Source organism: Diceros bicornis, chromosome 6, assembly GCF_020826845.1.
Source record: "Diceros bicornis minor isolate mBicDic1 chromosome 6, mDicBic1.mat.cur, whole genome shotgun sequence".
Classification (NCBI taxonomy): Eukaryota; Metazoa; Chordata; class Mammalia; order Perissodactyla; family Rhinocerotidae; genus Diceros; species Diceros bicornis.
In genome coordinates this window covers 85902487-85923844 of record NC_080745.1, presented here as the reverse complement: position 1 = coordinate 85923844, position 21358 = coordinate 85902487, and the positions used below count along the sequence as shown (strand labels likewise).

The window sequence follows — 21358 nt, the reverse complement described above, 5'->3', positions numbered from 1 at the left end:
GCTGGCACTAGAGGGTAAGAATGAGGAGTGATTACAAAAGTGCACGATTATCTTTTTAGGGTGATGGAAATGTTCCAGAACTGGATTGTGGTGATGGTGGCACAAGTGTAAATTTATGAAAAATTACTGCATTATACACTTAAAAAGAGTGAATTTTATGGTTTGTAAATTATACCTCAATAAAGCTGTTAAAAAAAGAATTAGTGCTTCCTTTTATTCAACAAAAATTAAGAGAGACTGTATTCAGTATCTGCCAAACGCTTGAGAGCACACAGAAGGTTCAAGGGGAAATAGAAAGTTCAGCAGCTTCTGAGAAGTTTATGGTGCATTAGGGCAACAGGATACATTTCATGGAACAGGCAAGATACAAAGCCAAGCTTTGCAGGATTAAAAAGCAAATGTAGTAACACACTGCAATATAGTTTCTCAATACTTTTGATTATACACTGAATAGATTATTGATAAAAAGAGAAAAAAGAAACAAGAGTCACCATGTTTGAAATCGTTGTTAAATCTTTCCTATATATCAGTCAATTTTTGCAGTTATGTGCCTAGGAGTACAGGTATTCAGCTCTGGATTCACCTGGGAAAAAGAAACATTGGCCAGACAGAAGAAAAATGTATATGTCTCAATTTTTCTAGTTAATTTTCTTTTGTTTTCTTTTCAGAATTAGGAGACAGAGAATTTGTAACAGTGGGCCCTCCAGGAGCAGTTCAACTGACACCATCTTATCAGCAGAGCAATTAAGAATTGCTCTTCAGAAAATTTGCAAAGTCACATAGCCAGAGCACACGCAGAAGAAGAAATCTTGATCTGAAATTGAGATAGGTAGCTAGGTAGACATGAGCGGGGGATCATAGCTAGAGACCTTGCCGCATCAGTGGAGCGTCTTGCTGGCATCCAGACACGAGCAGGGAATCACAGCTGGAGACCTCGCTACATCAAAGAAGCATCTTGCTGGCATCCCACAAGATACAGATAAAGGGGAACTAAGACCCACCTGGCACCGCCACTGGAGTCTGAGACCTTCAACCACGAAGATAAAGATAATAAGTGCACAAACAACACATACAAAGCTTTCTACTATACACCTCTAGAGGACAGTGTCCTTTCTTGAATTTACATACAAATTCCATATGCATTAGTCCCCCTTCCACAGGGGATGACTGCCATGACAGTTTCGGAGATTCCCCTAGAAGGTCAAGAACTCCCCCTCCCGACGTGTGGATGGAGGAAAGACGGTTATTGGTGGATGATGAGATAATGCTAATTACCTTCAAAACAGCCCAAACGAAAATAAAACTAACCCAAGAAATGGGGCAGATGCGTTCTCTGGCACTGCCAGCTGCTCACTTGGAGTGTATCTGACCTTTCCTCTAGTAAATCTTTGCTTGCTTGCTGTTGCCGTTGTGTCGGTGTCTGAATTCCTCTCTTAGGCTGACCAAGAACCTGGGCAATTGGACTCTTCACTCCGGTTACAAAATGACCACAGAACCAAAGATTCTCCTCCCCACAGAACCAATGGACCGAGACGTGATCGGAATTCAAAAGCTGGACTCTTATCAGAAGCAGGGAGTCCGTCATTCGTTCCTCCCCTACCTTACCATAAATGTTTAAAATCTTACCATACAAGTTTAGAACCTTATCATAAATGTTTAGAACCTTACCATAAATACTTAAAGCCCATCAATCAAAACTCCTCCTGCCAGCATTTCCTTGTGCCAGCTTGTTCTCCCTAACCTCTTAAATTTCACCCCAAATCCTGAATTGGGGAGATAGATATGAGGGCACAAGCCCCGCCTTCCTGCAGATCCATCTTGCAGAATAAAGCTGATTTCTTTCCCAAAGGCTGATGCCATAATTAATTGGTTTGTTCACGTACATCGTGAGAACTCCAATTTTGTGCAGTAACAAATTTAGGGCAGAGTTGCATGGAACATTTTTTTCTCTTAAAAGACACAGTTGGGACAGGAAAACTTTGGACTAGAAAGAAGGAAGGGGGATACATAAAGTATTGTCTTCTTCGTGATGAAACAGGTGCGAAGAATTAAAAAGAAGGGCAAGGAGAAGTGAGGTAAGAAATGGAAGTGCAGAGCGGCTCAGAAAGGAGAGGAGTGTTGCTGAGCAGCAGCAGGCACAAAGAAAGAAGGAAGAACTGGGGAAAAGGAGGAGAGGTAAGTGCAGGTGCAATTTTGCGCAACGGCTGGTGGTGAAGTCATGGATGGGACCCTCAATATATACTTAAATGAATGAAAGCATGAGCCAACTAGTCTTCCACAAAATGATCTTGAAACTTGCCTATTATATTTCAAAAACTGCAATACATTGCCCACATTTCTTATTTCTAGGGGAGACTATTTACTTCACTAAACCCACTACAGAATTCTTTGTGTCTTAGTCAATATCAATATATCACCTTTCTACCTAAGTTTATCTTTAACAGAAAGCCCACCATTGAGAAACTTAAGAAGCCAGTGGGTCTTACAATAATACTCATTTTTTCCCCGCAGATACAACTGTGACCTCCTTAGTCCCAATATTGCTACTGACAAAGTATATTACTGTTCAACACAGCAATTCTTTTAGATTCGCAAGATGAGATAACAGAGGCAAATGCATTTTAAAAAGTGTGAAGTTGTTGGGGCCCACAGCAGGCCACCCCAAAATATCCCACAATAGCATATTGATTATTTTGAATTAAAGTTACTTGAGAAGCAAAAAGGGCATTCTGACCCTCCTGTCTCTGTTCCCCGGGAAAGCAGGAAACACATCTCCCACGTGAAAGGTGCTCTCCCTGCATGCTTATCACCAGAGCTAGGGGATTCAGGGCCAAGAAGCCTGCATAAACAAACCTTCCCAATTTCCTTCCTCAAGCCTAAACTCTGCTTAAATTCCTCACTAATTACATACCCCAAATCTAAGTTTCTTTGTCCTGTCAATTTTTCACAAATTTACTGTTTCTTTGTGTAATGTTATATATGCTGCCTACTTTGTTCACTCTCCGAGCATCATTTCTTTATGATCTCCAATACATACATATTAAACTGGGTTTTTCTCCTGTTAATCTAGTCTTGTGTCAATTTTATTTTAGTCCAGCCATAAGAACACAAGAAGGGAAGAAAGGGGATTTCCCCCCACCCCAACAAAGTGGTATACAAATGTAGGGTCAGATTATTGAAGACGCTCATCATAAGATACAATGGCTATATGCCAAGTGAATGGAATCCATTTTTAACTAAAGCACTGAGATATTACCTATCCGTTTTGGCAGAAAAAAATTTCCCTTTAATATGACAGTCTTTAATAAAGGAAATGTTTCCTTTAACCGTACAGCCCAAGATTTCGATGATGATTTTCAACTGTGCCCTGCCCTTCAGTGTTGACCTCAGCCTCTGCAGCTTTGGTGTCCACTCCATCAAAATGATTTTCCACAGTTATAACCCATTGCACCACATCATCACATTTTTTTGTATAGAGCAGCAATTGCTACTTGAATGGAATAATGGTTATTTATGCCTTGCCAAATGCTTTTCAGAGCTTGAGTCTGATCTTTTCCTACTCAACTGACCAGAGTCCTGTTGCACTTAGAAGTACTGATGATCAAACCCCGAGTCTTAGATTTCTGTGAACAGAACAATGAATTCCATGAACTTGGATGGGGGAAAAATTATATCTTTATTTTACTAACCTCTAACTTCTAACTCCTTCAATTATGAACGTAGGCAACAAGTTACAGTAATATTAGGAATTATCTGTGACTCTGTCACCAAAAGAAATCACAGATATTTTTATATCACATAACAGTTGGTGCAAATATCTTGAAATATTGTTGGTGCTCATCACTACTTCAAAATTACAGTAGTTATTCGAAATGCTGCCAGATCTTATTTAAGAATCACATATTACTATATCACTATATTTTTATAACTTTTATTATAATTTATTTCCTTTATAAATCCTATATATTTTATTTTACGCATTTTAAAACATTTTGAGAAAAGGTCTATAAACTTTACTACATCACTGTATACCTTTCCTCCATGGCACAAAAATGGTTAAGAACCCCTGACTGCTGAATATTCTGGTCAATCTTTTGCTAGCCTCATTAAGTTTAGCCATTATGTTAGTCATAATTCTTCTCCGATATGCTCCAGCGTAATGAAGTATTATTCCAAACATTCTTACAGTGTCTCAAATCTAGAAGCCTTTACAATGTATGAAAGGCAAAGAACAACATGTGGGAGAAGTTGTGCTAACCTTTAAAGACCTACTTAGACTTTTCCAAAGGAAATGTTTTGATGTAACCCAAGAGTGCTTCACCTTAAATCCCTATATGCATTGGTTCCCACCAAATGTGCCCTTCTGGCTCTTTTTCCTGCAGGTGTGCATGAGTATGAGTGTACATGTGTATTTTTTTCATATTTTGATTCCATTCCAGCACCACAGAGCTCACACAGTTCATGTTAGCCTTCTCCTTTTTTTTTTTTTTGTAAGGAAGATTAGCCCTGAACTAACATCCGATACTAATCCTCCTCTTTTTGCTGAGGAAGATTGGCCCTGGGCTAACATCCGTGCCCATCTTCCTCTACTTTATATGGGGCACCACCACAGCATGGCTTGACAAGCGGTGCATTGGTATGCAGCCCGGATCCAAACCTGTGAACCCCGGGCCTCGGAAGCGGAGCATGCAACCTTAACTGCTACGCCACTGCCCCAGCCTTCTCCTTTTCTTATTGGTAACTTCTGACAGTGAGAACCTGGCTCCCATGATCTAGGATGAATTTACTTATTCAAACCTAGTACATACATAATGTAGTTTCAGAACTCCTAACCCATACCCCTATGAGAAACAAATTTATCCAAGTACAGTGCTTGTGTACACTTCTTTTTGTCTTTAGCCTAACAAGTAGCTCCAGTCAAAAGACTGTTTCTGAAACTTCTTTCTTCCCCACCTCCTTCAGTGTGGTTGTGTGATTCAGTCATAATGATTCTGGAACTGATAAATAAATGAAAAGCAATAGGATATATTGGAGTATTTGAGGAAGCCATTTGGTTTAAAACTAATTCGGCCTGACCTTGTTTTTCCAAAAGGGCCTGTTGTGGCCTGTGGAGCAGGCATTGTACATCTGCTTTAAACATTTACTACATCCCTGCAGGGGAAGAGGGAGAATCCTACCCGCCCCTGGCCTGTCCCTTTCCCTTAAGGTTCTTATAGCTGGCCAAATAATTGAAAAGGCAGGTTAGCAGGAGAAAATAAAACAAAGTTTAATAACGTGTATACATGGGACAGACCCAGGAAGAACGGGGTAGCTCGCCAGAACAGCGGAGGTTCTCATCTTAGATACTATCTTCAGTTAAAGACCAAGCAGGATGTTGGGGGTGGGGGTTTGGGATTTCAGAGGGGAGGAAGGCAATTCACATGGAGATGGAAAAGCAAATGTCTGAGAATGCAGCCCGAGAGACAGAATTTCCATAAGATGGGCTTGTTGGTGCCTTTCTTATCACACCTATTTTACATTATACTATAGTTATATCTCATGGTATTAGCTCCTTCCTGGAACAGGCCTTCTGTCTTAAATTCTTTTAGGCAGTTAGGGGGAAGGCCAAAGTGTCTTTCAGTCTTTTGTCCTTAAAAATAATCAAGGCAAAAAGACACATTTTGGGTGGCTAATTCTGATCCCCCACATCCCAAAGACAAGAAGGATGCCCTTAAAGATATGGATGTAGCTTCCCCCCATATCAGCATTTCCTTAAGGATAAGCATCTCTTCCTGGGAACTAAGGATTAATTACAGACCTGCTGTGCTCACCTGTGAGCATTGACCTGCTTGCTGACCACTGACCTGCTGCTCTAGCTCAGCATCTCGTGACAGTAGTAAAAGAGATATTCCCGTCATATGTGATGTGTGCTCTTTGTTCCAAGATGGTATATAACCGCTCTGTACACCCCATTCTTTGATGCCCTTCCTTCCTTGGGGAGGAAGGCCCTGGGCTATAGTCCTCAAACCTGGCTCATAATAAACTCATCCCAATTCTGAGTTATAGATTGATTATGGATTATGTGCGTTAACAGGACCAATTCCAATGTGTGGGGGTTTCTCCCACACCAACAACTAATTCTCCAACATTGGCTGGGCATCCTACAATTCAGTTCAATTCTGACATTATCATTGTGTCAGATCCCACAGGTTAAGGGCTCAGTCCTATAAGACTGCTCCACCCCAACCCCTTCAGGCACCAATCCCAAGTCCAGATTGTCACCTGTGCTTCTGACCCCACTGCCTATAGATTGGAGGTTCCCACCACCCCCTCCTTGGGTTAGTTTAATTTGCTAGAGTGGCTCATTGAGCTCAAAGGAACATTTTACTTACTGGATTACTGGTCTATTATAAAAGGATATAACTCAAGAACAGCCAGATGGAAGAGATGCACAGAGCAAGATATGGGGAAAGGGCTTGAAGCTTCCTTGCCTTCTCCCTGAATTTCTGGGAGAATTTCACGTCCTCACCAACCTGGAAGCTCTCCAAACCCTGTCCTTTGGGTTTTTATGGAGGCTTCATTACACAGACACGACTGATTAAATCATTGGCCATTGAGGACTGATTCAATCTCTAGCACCTCTCCCCTCCCAGGAGGTTGAGGGATGGGATTGGAAGTTCCAACCCTCTAAAGACATAACTGGTTCCCCTGGCAACCAGCCCCCATTCTCAAGTGCTTTCCAAAAGTTACCTCATTAACATAAACTTAAGTGTGGTTGAAAGGGATTTGTTATAGATAGCAAGACAGCCACTGCACCTTGTGGTTCTGGAGGGATTTCAGGAACTGAGGACAAGAGACCAAACATACAACAAAAGATGCCCCATGGCTCTTACTGCTCAGGAAATTCTAGGAGTTTTAAAAACTGTGAGCCAAGAACCTCAGAGGAAGACCAAACTACGTATGCATTATGCATGGCAATACCATAACTCGTAACAGAGTTACACGCGCCCCAGCCTGCATGCCAGCTTTCCGCTGTGCCCTCTGTTTAAATCTATACATACTGACAAGAGACCTTCACCTACCGAGGTATATGGGGTAACTATCCAGGTTCAAAACTGATTCGGCTTGAACTAAAGAGCCTGACTTATGGCCTATCAAACATACATTGTACATCTGCTTAACCATTAAGGAATACACTCTCTTAAGATAAGAATGCAGGGCCGGCCCCGTGGCTTGGCGGTTAAGTGCCGCGCTCCGCCGCTGGCGGCCCGGGCCCGGATCCCGGGCGCGCACTGACACACCGCTGCTGAGGCCGCGTCCCACACACAGCAACTAGAAGGATGTGCAACTATGACATGCAACTATCTACTGGGGCTTTGGGGAGAAAAAAGGAGGAGGATTGGCAATAGATGTTAGCTCAGAGCTGGTCTTCCTCAGCAAAAAGAGGATTAGCATGGATGTTAGCTCAGGGCTGATCTTCCTCACAAAAAAAAAAAAAAAAGATAAGAATGCATACTTCCCCTCCTACACCCTGTTGGTAACACCTGGATTAGTCCCTTTCCTGATATCACAGTCACAATGACCTGGTAATTTGCAACTAAATATCTTTGAAATTTTGATGAAAATGTATCCTGGGTGTGTTTAAGTATGTTCTCTGTTAAAAAGATATAAGACTGTACTGAAAACCATGCTTCTCCAGAACGCTTTCTAAGGCCTTCCCGGGTTATAATCCTCACTCTGGCTCAAGTAAACTCACCTATTTCTCTTATCTTCTCTTATCTATAGAATGGTCATTGGTTATTTTGCATCAACAATATATAGTTTACATATTGTGGTGTATGGTTTTGACAAATGTAGAGAGTCATGTATCCACCACTAGCTCCTCACAGAACAGTTCCATCACCTCCAAAATTCCCTCATGCTGCCTCTTTGTAGTCCTATCTATTTTCCTGAACTTCCCAATCAAAACCCTAACCATGAATGAATCGAAATGTCAAAGCAAAACAACCAATAACCATTCTATAGATAAGGGAAATAAGGTGAGTTTCCTTGAGCCAGACTGAGGATTATAACCCGGGAAGGCCTCAGAAAGCATTCCAGAGAAGCATGGTTTTCAGTACAGTCTTATATCTTTTTAGAACAAAGAACATACATTAAACACAACCAGGATACATTTTCATCAATTTTTTAAAGAGGTGTTTAGTTGCAAATTAGCAGGTCAGCATGACCCTGATGTGAGGAAAGGGACTAATAAGGGCGTTACCAATAGGGCGTGGGAGGGAAAGTATGCATTTTTATCTTCAGGGAGTACATTCTTTACTCTTACAGTTAAAGTAGATGTACAATGTATGTTTGATAGGACATGAAGTCAGGCTTCTTTAGTTCAAGCCGAATCAGTTTTGAACCCGAAGAGTTACCCCATATACCTCAACATGTGAAAATCTCGTCACAATCTACCTTTTTGGTGCCTGCATCCAGGGAGCCTAGCACAGTCAGAAGACACACAAACAGGTGGCCTCATTCAACTGTAAATTCATAGTCTCTAACTTCAATTTAGTCCCTTTCCCATCCCCACAGTGAGTATCTCAAACCCCACAGTCTCCTCAAACCTTCACCCCTTACTGCCAGCTTATGACGTCTACTTTTACCAGAGAAAATAAATGCCGACAAATGGGAACTACCTCAACTTTTTACCACCAAACCCATACATTGCCCTGCATCTGCACCCATCTTTTCCTTCTTCCCTCCTCTTACAATGTAAATGTACCTCTCTTTTTGTGATAGGGGAAACTGCTCATGATGTAATATTAAGTTTTTTTTAATTGAAGTATAATTGACATACAATATTATATTAGTTTTTGGTGTACAACATCACCAAATCACTATTCCATGTTTTTACACATTATGAAATGATCACCACAATATGTCTAGTTACCATCTGTCACAATACAAAGTTATTATAATATTATTGACCAAATTCCCTATGCTGTACATTATATCTTCATGGATGTCCCTCCACCTCTTCTCTGAATCCCGTTCTTCCTATCTTTGTAGGATCCTTAGGCATCACTTTTGTCTTCTCATGTTTTTCCCATTTCTCCCTGCTCTAATTCTTACCACGTTAACCATCTTTGAACCTTGCATCCACCTCCAGCTACCACCCACTCTCTCTCCTCCCCTACACGGCCAAACATCACCAAAGAGTTGCCTGACTTGCTGCCTCTACCTCCTCACTCCCCATTCACTCCTTAGCTCACCCCAACATGGCTTTGCCCCCCACCAATCACCAGAATCTCCTCCCTACAAGGTCACCAAACATCTCCACGCTTTTCAGGCTTCAACTTAATTACCCTCAGCAGATTCGGTTCAGTTGAGCACACCCTCCTCCCTCCAAATGCTCTTATCTCATATTCCCATGATGCTTGGCTCTCCTCTCATTTTCTTCTCATTCTTCCCTGACCAATCTTTCTCAGTCTCCTGCTCTTGCTTCTCTCCCCCACTCCCCACCTGACCCTTAAGGGTTAGGAAAGTTTGAAAATATAATATTGAGTAAAAAAAAAAAAGCAACTTGCAAAAGGATTTGTTCAGGATGATAGCATTTATGTACACTTTAAAAATACACCAAGTGAGGGGCCAGCTCCGTGGTGTAGCGGTTAAGTACGTGCGCTCTGCTGCTGGCGGCCCGGGGTTCGGATCCTAGGCACGCACCGCACCGATGCACCGCTTGTCAGGCCATGCTACGGCAGCGTCCCACATAAAGTGGAGGAAGGTGAGCACGGATGTTAGCCCAGGGCCAGTCTTCATGGCATGGAAGATCGGCATGGATGTCAGCTCAGGGCTGATCTTCCTCACAAAAACAAAACAAAACAAAAATACACCAAATGACAGTATATATTCTTATGGATACAAACAGATGAAGTAAAAGTTTAAAAACATGAACAGGAAGCATACACAGCAGCTTCAGGATTGTGGTTATCTCCGCAGAGAGGGTGAAAGTGCAGAGTTTGTGTCAGAATTGCTTTATTTCTTAAAAAAAAAAAATGTAGCAAAAGAGGTCTGTGTGTCTATGCGTGCCAGTTATACTATTTCCTGCACTTTCCTATATATTAGAAATATTTAATAATAAAAATTTTAATGTTAAGACTTTTTAAAAGTATGTATAATTGCCTAAACCACGTATTATTTGGGTTGTCAAAGTAGGTTTGCCTTTAAAACGTTAGATGTAGACTTTGGATAACATGCTCAGCATCACACTACAGAACAACTTTATGGCTTTCCTAAGAATCTAACTGCCAGGGGCTGGCCCCGTGGACTAGTGGTTAAGTTCCACATGCTCTGCTTTGGCGGCCCAGGTTTGGGTCCTGAGTGTGGACCTATACCACTCATCAGCAGCCATGCTGTGGTGGTGACCCACATACAAAATACAGGAAGACTGGCACAGATGTTAGCTCAGGGTGAACCTTCCTCAGCAAAAAAAAAAAAAGAATCTAACTGCCAAATATAGTGACACATAATTAAACTAAGGAAACCGGTTTATTCTGGGAATATTTACCAAGGACTCTTAGAGTCTTTGAAACAAGTGCCCCTGAGATTTAAACTAGGAGTTGCCACTCTTGGCTACATACCCAGATCGCTTGGGGAGCTTATAGGAAAAAAGAGAGATTTTGCCCCACCAATTAAGACTCTGATTCAACAGACTCAGAATGAAGACTGAGCTTCTGTATTTCTAAAAAGCTCCTGCAAATGATTCTAATGTGTAGCCTGGGCTGGAATCTGTAGTTTACATGCATGACGTTGGAGAGTAAAAACCCCATCCCTCTTACAACTGTTAAAAAAGAGATAACAGGCCCAAAATGAAGTTACTTATGCTAAGTGCCACCTCACCAAATCGAAACTTAATACCTAACTAATGACAGTTTCAGCCTCTCTCAGGAATAGAATCTTGCACCAGTCAATTTGGAATTACCTTGTCAGCACTAGTGAGGTAATCTGCCTGATAAACCCCTGCTGTCTCCTAAAGAAAGGTGACCTTGCCTCAACCAATCCACTTTTTGCTAGTACAACTTCCTTGTCTTGCTCCTTTCTGCCTCTAAAAGTCTTTCATTTGGTACAGCTCCTCAGAGCTCCTTTCTGCCTGCTAGATGGGATGCTTCCTGGCTCATGAATCATTGGACAAAGCCAATAAGATCTTTAACGTTTACTCAGTTGAATTTTGTTTTTTAACAGATTTGGGGGGCCGGCACCGTGGCTTAGCGGTTAAGTGTGCATGCTCCGCTACTGGCGGCCCGGGTTCGGATCCCGGGTGCGCACCGACGCACCGCTTCTCCGGCCTTGCTGAGGCCGCGTCCCACATACAGCAACTAGAAGGATGTGCAACTATGACGTACAACTATCTACTGGGGTTTTGGGGAAAACAAAAAAAGGAGGAGAATTGGCAATAGATGTTAGCTGAGAGAAAAGAGGAGGATTAGCACAGATGTTAGCTCAAGGCTGATCTTCCTCACAAAAAAAAAAACAGATTTGGTGGCAGTGGTGGGATCTGAAGAAAACTTCTGACAGCTTCAGGAACAACGAGAAAACCAGGCGCTGGTACCCACAAACCCTTTGAGTTCTCTGTCTTTCTCACTGTTTCCGAGGGCCGTGGGTAAGTTCCTCTCAGTTCTGAGCTCAGATCTCTTTGCAACAAGCTCCCGATCTAATTGGCTTTCCAATCTAGGGCAGGTCACCTTGAGCTAGCAGATGATTCCACCTGGAACCAAAGCCCCTAACCCTAGGTTCAGTGCACAGTTCCCCATTTGATTGGAATCCCAGTCCACAGTCCTCATTTGTTGGGGTCTGCTGATTCAGTCCTTTCCCCAGTCCCCTGTCCCACAATGGGAATTGCTGGTGGTGCGCACAAGGCCTTCTCTTGGCCAGTCCACAGTAATATCTCATTAACTGCTCATGTGTTAATGTGCACACGAGGTAAAGGCTATTGCTAATGGGAATCTCGAAAGCCAAAAGTCACAAAATTGGTGGGCACAGAACAAGTACTTAAAAGCTATTAGAGCCCTTGCCACCTAACTCTAAGACTCTGGTGTTAGGATAAGTTGGTCACAGAATGGGTTAGATTGGCACTATGTCAACCACCAACCTCAAGAAAATTTCTGTGCAACGAGGTACACTGTAAAACACTACATAATCCCCAACCCAGAGACAGATCTCTCTTAGGTGTTAATTTGGTTCTGAGAGACCCAAGGCTTAAGGAAATGGGATCCTTAAATTCCAAAGAGTTGAGAGCACCACCTTCTAGCACACTTGCTTATTTTATGTCTAAGAATTACAGTCCTGGGAGCTGTAGACATCTAAAAAATGGCAAAATCTTACTAAGGACAGCCTAGAATTACAGTGACCATTATGGAGAATGTTCCAAGTAGACAAGATTGTTCATTTAAGAGGTGCACTTGAAAGCAAGGGTTCCCAAATCAAACAGAATGGGATACCTATTTTAATTGGTATGTAGAAGCTTCCAAAAGCCTTCAAGATTCCAAAATAGCTTCACTGAAACATCCATTGCAAAAGGCTAATGAAAAATTAAAGACACAAGAGGTACCTAAAACAAAAGACAAGAAGACTGATGTCACTCCTACTGTTCTCCTCTATCCTTCTTTACCTGAGTACTCAAGTTCTCCTAATTCTCTATCTGAACTGCCTTTCCACTCTGAAGAAAATACTAAACAGTTACCTTTTAAAGTAAGACCACCCGAGGCTGTAGGCAATCCTCTTCAGGTATCTTTCACTCCTTGGTCAAAGACTGAACTAAAGGCTATAGTTAAAGAATTTCTCAAACCCAGGGAGGATCCCCAAAAGTTTTCCAAAGAACTTAGAGTCCTCATCAGGGACTGTGACCTCAAGCTGCCAGATCTTTATCAGCTTATACACATGCTGGTGGGACCTGGTAAAGCCAAAAATGAATGCAGGAAGTAGAACGCATAAACCTGAGGATGATATTCGGAGCCTTGATCTTCAACATGGTCTGCTCATGGACCAGAAAAATATCACAAAATAGCAACCAATCTTTTAAAAGCAATTGCTAGAGTCTTCCCTGCCCCCACTGATTGGTCTTTTATTCAAACACGCAAACAAATGAAAGATGAATCTGTGGCAGAGTTGAAAGCCCACCTGGAAGCTCTCTTCCTACGGCATTCTGGGTTCCATACAATAAATGATGTTATCCAACCTGCTCTAGCTGCCCTATTTGTAAATGGATTATCTCCTGAGATCAGTGGATTGACAAAAAGGCAGAAAACAGGATGGGAGGCCACTGGTCTGACTGAACTTGTGACCATAGCTAAGCACTTTGTAAGGACTTTGGAACAAGACGATAATCAAAAGTCCACCCAGCTATTAGCCTTACAGTTGCAACAGCTCCAAGGCCAGAAACCTAAAATAACACTGGGCCTCCCCCATTACACCCTCCAAGAGGTCCATCATCAAAACACTCGCCCAGAGATCAATGTCTCAACTGAGACACTGGAAAATGACAGTCCTCAAAGGTCTTATGCAAATCCTTCAACAGCAATTTGAATGCCCCCATATCTATGCCCAAAGGAGGGCCCCCATATGGATCCCTCCTGGGGTTGATGGGACTCTGAGGGATTTTGTGGTACACTGCTATATTATTCCCTTAAACAGCCAAGGAGAAACTAAAATTAAAATTAATGGAAAACCTTGCGAAATTCTGGTAGTTACCAGAGCCTGCAGTTGGGATTCCGGGAAAACCGGCAGAAGCTAGCAAAGGGTGAGAATTCTTGCTAGATCCAGCTCTCACAGATCTCTGTCTGTACCGCCTGGTTGAGAGAGGAAAATAAAACTTCAAGTATCCCTTCCTTTCTAAACCCAGACCCGTTGATAACTGATCCTTCCTCTCCCAGATCTCTGTCTGTAGCGCCTGGTTGAGAGAGGAAAATAAAACTTCAAGTGTCCCTTCCTTTCTAAACCCAGACCCGTTGATAACTGATCCTTTCTCTCCCAGGGACAGCTGTTACACTGTTTGTCTTTTGTGTCCTGAGAACTCAGCTTGGTAGCTGTCAGGTTTGGGGCCCCAAATATAGCTGGACAGAAATATGGGTTGCACTCCATTTGTGGCTAGATGTTGCTGGACAGAAATGTGGGTTCAACTCAATTTGTGCCTAAGGTCTATTGCCAGGCTCAGGTGAATGTCTAAGTCTACCTTTTGGCTGCCTTTGGGAGTGGCTCTGGATCTTGGGCGGATAATATCTTCTGCACCCTCTCTAGGAACGCCTCATGTGTCACAGAGTTGTTCAGTACTGCCAGGACAATTTACTGTTTGTTCTGGCTGACACCTGACAAGATATGTGAAAACATTTTTGGTTTTTTTTGGCTCTGTGGTCAGAGGTTTGCCAAAATGCAAGCTGATATTCAGAGCCTGATAAAAACTTTTTTTTTAGGCCTTCTCCCATAAGTTAAAATGTACGTAGAGGGGAAAAAAAAAACATGCCAAAGATAAACTTCTAAATCTAAAACAGAAATCTTTTGATTTCCATCCTAGTAGAACATCTCCCCGATAGAAACAGGCAAATTGAAGGTAATGTGGTTGGATGGATGGCTCGGCCCTTTGAAGTCATTTAGGTCGTAGGCCCTTTGAAGTCATTTAGGTCGTAAACCAATTCTTTGAGGAATTAACAACAACTATCTTTGTCTTATAAATTGAGTCTTTACAAGAACAGAAATTCAGCTCTAGAAGCAATTCAAAGCCTACCTATGCTTTTTATCAATCCCCAAATGTTCCCTATTCATGTCAAAAGGCTTGTAAGTATTGCAACAATTCTAGCATTAGGAAACAAAAGTTCTTCCTGGAGGAACTGGCACTCATTCTCTGTGCCTCCAACATGTAAATATTCTACCTGGTCTTCTCCAAAATCTCTTATCTAGGCCATCTCTTTGAAAGGCAAACTTCAGAGAGGTGATTCTTATCAGAAGGAGAAAAAAAACGGGAGGAAACGCTATTTGGAATTTGGGTGAATGAAAAATCTGAAGTGTCTTCCCCATAAATATTAATAAAACACTTCAGCCATCTGAGCAGGTAACCTTAATTTATTCCATCTGCCAGAAACACGATTTGGATTCAACTGCCCTTTTATAAACTAGTGAGTTTTGCATTATCATACCCGTCTCATGGGCTAAAATTTTAGAACAAAAGTTATAACGTCTCTGTGTGTCTGTCTGCATGTTTATATGCGTCTCTATATGTACACTGTAAATGTGTGATATTTTTTCTACCTTCAGATGGTATTGCTAACTTAATTTGCAAATGAGTTCTATTTAATTGGCTTAAAACACAAGTGTTTATATGAATTAAAAACTACTAAAACTCTCAGAAATATAGAAACTAATCCAAATGTTTTTCAAGTCCATGTGATCTGAGATAACCTTTGGCAAATAAAATTAGTTCATGTTATCTCTGTTACAAAATTTGTTAGCAAGAAAAATAGCTTGGGATGATGGCTGACTTTGTGTAATGTCTCATAAAGTTTTTGTGGGTAGGCTGAACATAATTGTTGGGAGCAAATAAATTAAATAGATGTAAGTGGGACAAAAGTTTCTAGGTGAGCTTTTCAGCAATAATTGTTTTATAGTAGGTCTACTTAAATTGTTTCTCCAAATCTTTTTGCTAACTTGAAACCTTAGAGTTTTTCTAAATTAAATTAAATGCTGGATAGTCAATGAATATCTAGATCACTACCAAATAAAATAAAATAATGAAACAGTTACTGAACATACGTTTATCTACTTTTGGTTTCTTAATACCAATAAACTTAAGATATTTGGGTTTATTAGTAAACACCTTTTGCACCACATTGAAAAATTCACTATGAGTAAGAATACACTTCAAGAAATTATGAAATGTATTTCTAAGTCTGCCAATCCACAGAAGGCTAGTGTAAAAGACAGTCCACAATTGCTTACTTCTTAGTTTTCACTAGGAATTAAGGATTCTAAAGGTTAAGAATTCTAATAATATATGTAATTAAAACTACTTAGAAATAATAAAAGTGAAAGGAAACAACTATGTATGAAAAGCAGGTAAGGAAAGTAGAATGACTGATCGCTCGAGAATGAGAAAGAGGGAAAAAACTGTAGGACAAAATTGTAGAAGGTTTGTGGAAAAGAAATCTTGGGAAAGGAATTTTATGTGTGGTCAAGCTGGCTAAGATTGAAATGAATCTATTTAACTTAAAAAAAATGAGTTTTTATATCAAAAGTACACTTGTGCAAAATTAGGATTTGATTCTCTCTGTTAAAAGGACAAAGTTTTCTCAGACTTTGGGTCTGCTTTTGACAAGAGATTGTGAAAGTTTCTCTACCTTGTAAGTAATCTGCCTGGACAGCAAAGATTTTGTCCTACCAAAATAATTTATTGTGCTTCACATTATCTTTATCAGGTTTTTGATTACATAGGAAAACCCAATCTTCTCAATATTAAAAGAGCCAAGTTTTGTTCACAACTGTGTATCCTTCTGTATTTGCCTTTACCATCTTTTATTGCCACTTTGGTTTAACAAATAATTAAGTATTATTTCACAATGATCTGTGATCCTATTTAGTCAAATGTTCAAACCTTTTGACATTTTGACAACTTCCTAAAATCAATTTCTAAGTGAAGTCTTTCTGACCTTGAACTAACTTTGGGATTTTCCAGAGGGTCCCTGGAACATCTCAAAAGATTTGTTCTCTGGCCTTAAAAAAAAAAGGAGATGTCAAACTAATTAGGCTTATTTGATATGTTAAATTTCATGGGAAGCATTGTTAGATAAGAAGTAATACTAAGCCTTCTTGATGTTGTATTTTTACAGGTATATGTTATAAATGTTCCAGAAATTGTATGAAATTCCTAAAGTCTGATATGTCCTGGTGTAATGTTATCAGTGGTAATTCCAGTTATCTTAAAATGTTGTATGGCACAGAAATAACCAAATTTCCTTGTCAATTCCCTTATATTGAACTCTCATCAGATCTTTAACCACGGGCATTTTTAAGTCTTCTGTCATTTACAGACAGTTATTGTTTTACTCAGATGCTTTGCAAAAGTGAGATTCATGGAAAGGACCCTACTAAAAACTCTGACACTGCTGCCAAATTACAAGGTGCTGAAACTTAAGTGCATATTTCACAACTAAAGAAGGCTCCGCCTGACATCTGGTCCTGTGCAAATCCTAGAGACCTCAAAATCAAACTGACTAGGAAGAGAAGTAGCTGACATCAAGGCAGACTGCTTCCACCCAAGACGCTGGATCAAGACTTCATACTCTAACTAAACACGAAACTTTTTCTTCTTCTCTTTCTATCCTTTACTCTGGCATTGGCCTAGAAAGAATGCCATCATCCATATCTCTCAGGCCCTTGCTAAGGGGGGTAACCTTTCAGACTGCTGGATTGATCATCAAAAACTCTGACCTGTCCATGATGCTAGAGACCCCCTGGTCCTCCTTGTGACCAATTTTTCTTCTATTCCCAATGTCATCATAAACTACAATTGACCCCCCGTTAGAAGTCACACAGAGTCTGACTTTTACAGCCAGAACATCCAGTGCCTTGTTTTTACCTTTCTCCAATTATAACTCTACTTGACCAATTAGACACAAATACCTATGCAAATCGTAGTACATTTGCACCCTGATGTTCTTATGATTATCTAAATCACATCAGCCCCCAATTATGAAAAGATGTCAACAGCAGCACTCATCTTTGCAAGGAATTTAGAATAACTTTTTATTTCAGGCTAGATTTACTTCCCAAATGTGCTTAAAACCTAATTGACCCCTGGCTTGAATGGGCAAATGCAACAATCTCTGTGAATGAATGCATTAATAGTGTGCTGCCTTAGTAGAAGTCGTTTGTGCCTCAACAAGATTTATCTATGTCTGTGGTGGTTATCATTCTCCTTGGGCCTACGAATGCCTAGATGGCAAGGCATAACCAGGCAATGCGTCTTAGGTTACCTAACTGTGCCCCTAACTGTCCACAATCAAAATGAGACAACTCATTTTGAGATCAACTCCCCTGAATTTACATTGCTGAGTTAGAAAGGACCAAGCAGGAGGCATTCATGATTCCGGATTTTTTGCTTCCCTTGGCAGGTCTCTGGTTAGGAGTGAGTGTGAATGAGGCTACGATCAGGAACCTCTACTTAACTCTTGAAGACAATGCAGAATCCACTGCTAAATCAATAGCTGCCCAACAAAATCCTTAGACTCTTTGGCTAAAGTTGTTCTTGATATTAGGATAGCCCTTGATTATCTTTTAGCTGAGCAAGGAGGTGTTGTTGCTGTGGTCAACACCACTTGCTGCACCTGGATCAACACTTCTGAGGAAGTTGAAACTCAGTTACAGGGCCGGCCCCATGGCTTAGCGGTTGGGTGCGCGCACCCCGCTGCTGGCGGCCCGGGTTCGGATCCCGGGCGCACACCAACACACCGCTTCTCTGGCCATGCTGAGGCCGCATCCCACATACAGCAACTAGAAGGATGTGCAACTATGACATACAACTGTCTACTGGGGCTTTGGGGAAAAATAAATAAATAAATAAATAAAATTATAGAAACTCAATTACATAAGATCACTGAGCAAGCCACTTGGCTTAAGAAAGCAACTCCTTCAACAGGGTCTTTCTCTGACTTATTTGATTCTGATTGGTTTGGGTTTGGGGGACCTTGGCTCCAAAGCACACTCCAGACATCGGGAATTATCCCGCCTAAATTATCATAGTGGTCCCCCTGGTGCACCGTATTCTCTCAAAAGCTTTAAATGCATATTCGCAGCCAGTAACCACCAAGCAAATGATCTCCCTAAGACTGGAACATCAGAAAAGGAACGAAGAGAATGACTGACTTAAAAAATGTGAACCTGAAGTCATGACCTGTAAATATCACAGAGACTCAGCAAAAAGATGTCATGACTTGTGAATACCACAGAGAGGATCCGTAAAAACTGCAAGAACTTTGGAGCGGTAGCTGGGAGTGGTGCTAATACCTTAAATTTTGGTCACATCTCTCAGGCCGAGAGTCTGACCAAAAGGGGCGAATTGTTAAAAAAAAAAAGAGACAACGAGCCCAAAATGGAGTCACTTATGCCAAGCGCCACATCACCAAACTGAGACTTAATACCTAACTTACTTACAGTTTCAGTTCCAGGAATGGAACCAGTCAATCTGGAATTACCTAGTGAGGTAACCTGCCTGATAGACCCCTGCTGCCCCTTAAAGGAAAGTGACCTTGCCACAACCAATCTGCTTTTCGCTAGTATAACCTCCTTGTCCCCACTCCCTTCTGCCTATAAAAGTCTTTCATTTTGTACAGGTCCTTGGAGCTCCTTTCTACCTGCTACACAGGATGCTGCCTGATTCATGAATCACTGAAGAAAGCTAATGGAATCTTTAAAATTTACTCAGTTGAATTTTGTCTTTTAACACAACTTTCAAAAGCCAAACTATTCACTTGTCCAAGATAATGATCCATGAGTGTGACCCCCTCCCCACCCGCCGCTCTCCTCCTGCCCCAGATGTCTGGCTTTAAAATTTTTCTTTTGTTTTGAACGGGTAACAAGGTTCAAAAAAGCTGTTGCCCCATTCCCATCCAGCCCACTTCTCTATTATCAACCCATAGGTAACCACTTTGATTAGCTTCTTATGTACCCTTGTAGTATTCTTGATATACAGTCAATCACCACATAACGTTGTTGCAGTCAACGACGGGCCACATATATGACGGTGGTCCCATAAGATTAGTACTATATAGCCTAGGTAGGCAGTAGGCTCTACCATGTAGGTTTGTGTAAGCACACTTTATTATGTTTGCACAATGACGAATCGCCTACCACAACATTGCTCAGAACACATCCTTGTCATTAAGCAACATTTGACTGTACAAATATAAGAAAATATACTTTCTTATTTTCCTCCCTGTCCTCTCTAAAAGTAGCACGCTATGTACCCTCTTCTGCACCTTCCTTTTAATCATGTAGCAATATATTCTGGAGATTGAAGCCAGGTACCTGAGGGTTACTGTAAATATTCAACAAGAACATGATTATCCCTCAACCTTGTTCCCAACACAGACACAGATGAAAAGAAGTTAATCTTGTTTATTTGCTGTTTTCTTGTTTAACCTGAGGGGTGACTCAAGGGTCACAAAGATTTATGAGCTTGTTTATCAGAAGAAAAAGAATGCGTTTAAGGAGGTTACTATCACCAGATAACCAGCCTCCAGCTTCGGTTGATGCCCAGAAGTCTGACTGCCTGAGGGCTTACCTGGAGTGAAACAAACATGGATTTCCCCTTTGTTTCCCCAAAACTCCTCCTCCCAAGCCCCTTAGCTCTATAAAACCTCCTGCTTTCTTCTTTTGTTAAGGTGGATTTCAGAGAACCTATCCTACAGCCTTCTCATTTTGGCCAATTCGAATAAAACTTTCTTCATCTCCAAGCACCTGTGTCTCAGTGATTGGTTTATTGTGCAACAGGCACATGAACTTGAGACTAAGAGGTTCAGTATCAAGATATTTTCACATTTGTACCTAGAGAGGATCTTCATTCTGTTTTTTATAGTTGCAAGATAGTCCACTGTGTATAAGAATGCTTGTTTTTTTTTTAAACCAAGTCCCACTTTAGGAAGCATAAAAAACTAATTAAAGTCACTATCTAAGTGGCAGGGCAAGGAATGGGTTAGATGGTCCAGGGTCTCACATGCTCAGCAATAAACTGCGAGCCCTTTAAGAGCCATGTGTCCTTCTGGTCCCCTTCTAGGCAGGATGCCAACCGTCTGGGCAAGACACCCAGCTGCTGGGATTTGTAATGATCCAAGGTTTGGCCAGCCTGGATCTTAACTGATCTCACTCAAAGAACATCACGAAGGAACATACAGCTCCTCCACATGAGCTCCACATGTTCCTGGGAATGCTGGCGATACCAAGGACAGCCTCTCTTGGCAAGTACATAGCCTTTGTGCTCCCTGCCTATACAAGCAACCCCCTCCCCGCCCATGATAGCAGTGTGCAACTCTGTCCAGCTGGATGCCCCTGGACACTCCCTGTATGGAAGTCCCAATAAACCTTATGTCTTGCATGCCGTCTCCAGGTCTTTTCTTCGCTATCTCTGCAACCTATCCCGCACTGTCTGCACGACTGGGCGTGCGGCCAGACAGATGGTACTGATATAACAGGATTCCTTTTGTTATTATATACAGTGGGATAATGGGATTTGTTCTTTAGCCAACTGCATTTTGTTGGGAGTGACTTTAGCAATGAGCACTAATGGAAAGTAGACACTGCTTTGGAGCCACCACTCTACCAAAGCCCTGGACTACACTACACCTTGTTTTTAATA

General features: G+C 41.4%; 1 protein-coding gene across 3 annotated transcripts in view; it reads right to left on the bottom strand.

The window, feature by feature from the left end:
- Nucleotides 1-21358, bottom strand: part of ACADSB (acyl-CoA dehydrogenase short/branched chain) — a 49800-nt gene that overhangs the window by 20009 nt on the left and 8433 nt on the right. Inside the window, exon 1 of one of the 3 annotated variants that reach the window (XM_058544196.1) lies at nucleotides 492-562. The exons of the other annotated variants lie outside the window; for them this stretch is intronic. Coding sequence (XP_058400179.1) covers nucleotides 492-494 — 3 coding nt within the window. The 5' untranslated portion in view covers nucleotides 495-562. Of the gene's footprint in view, nucleotides 1-491; nucleotides 563-21358 lie in introns of those variants that run through there. 3 annotated transcript variants of the gene reach the window in all.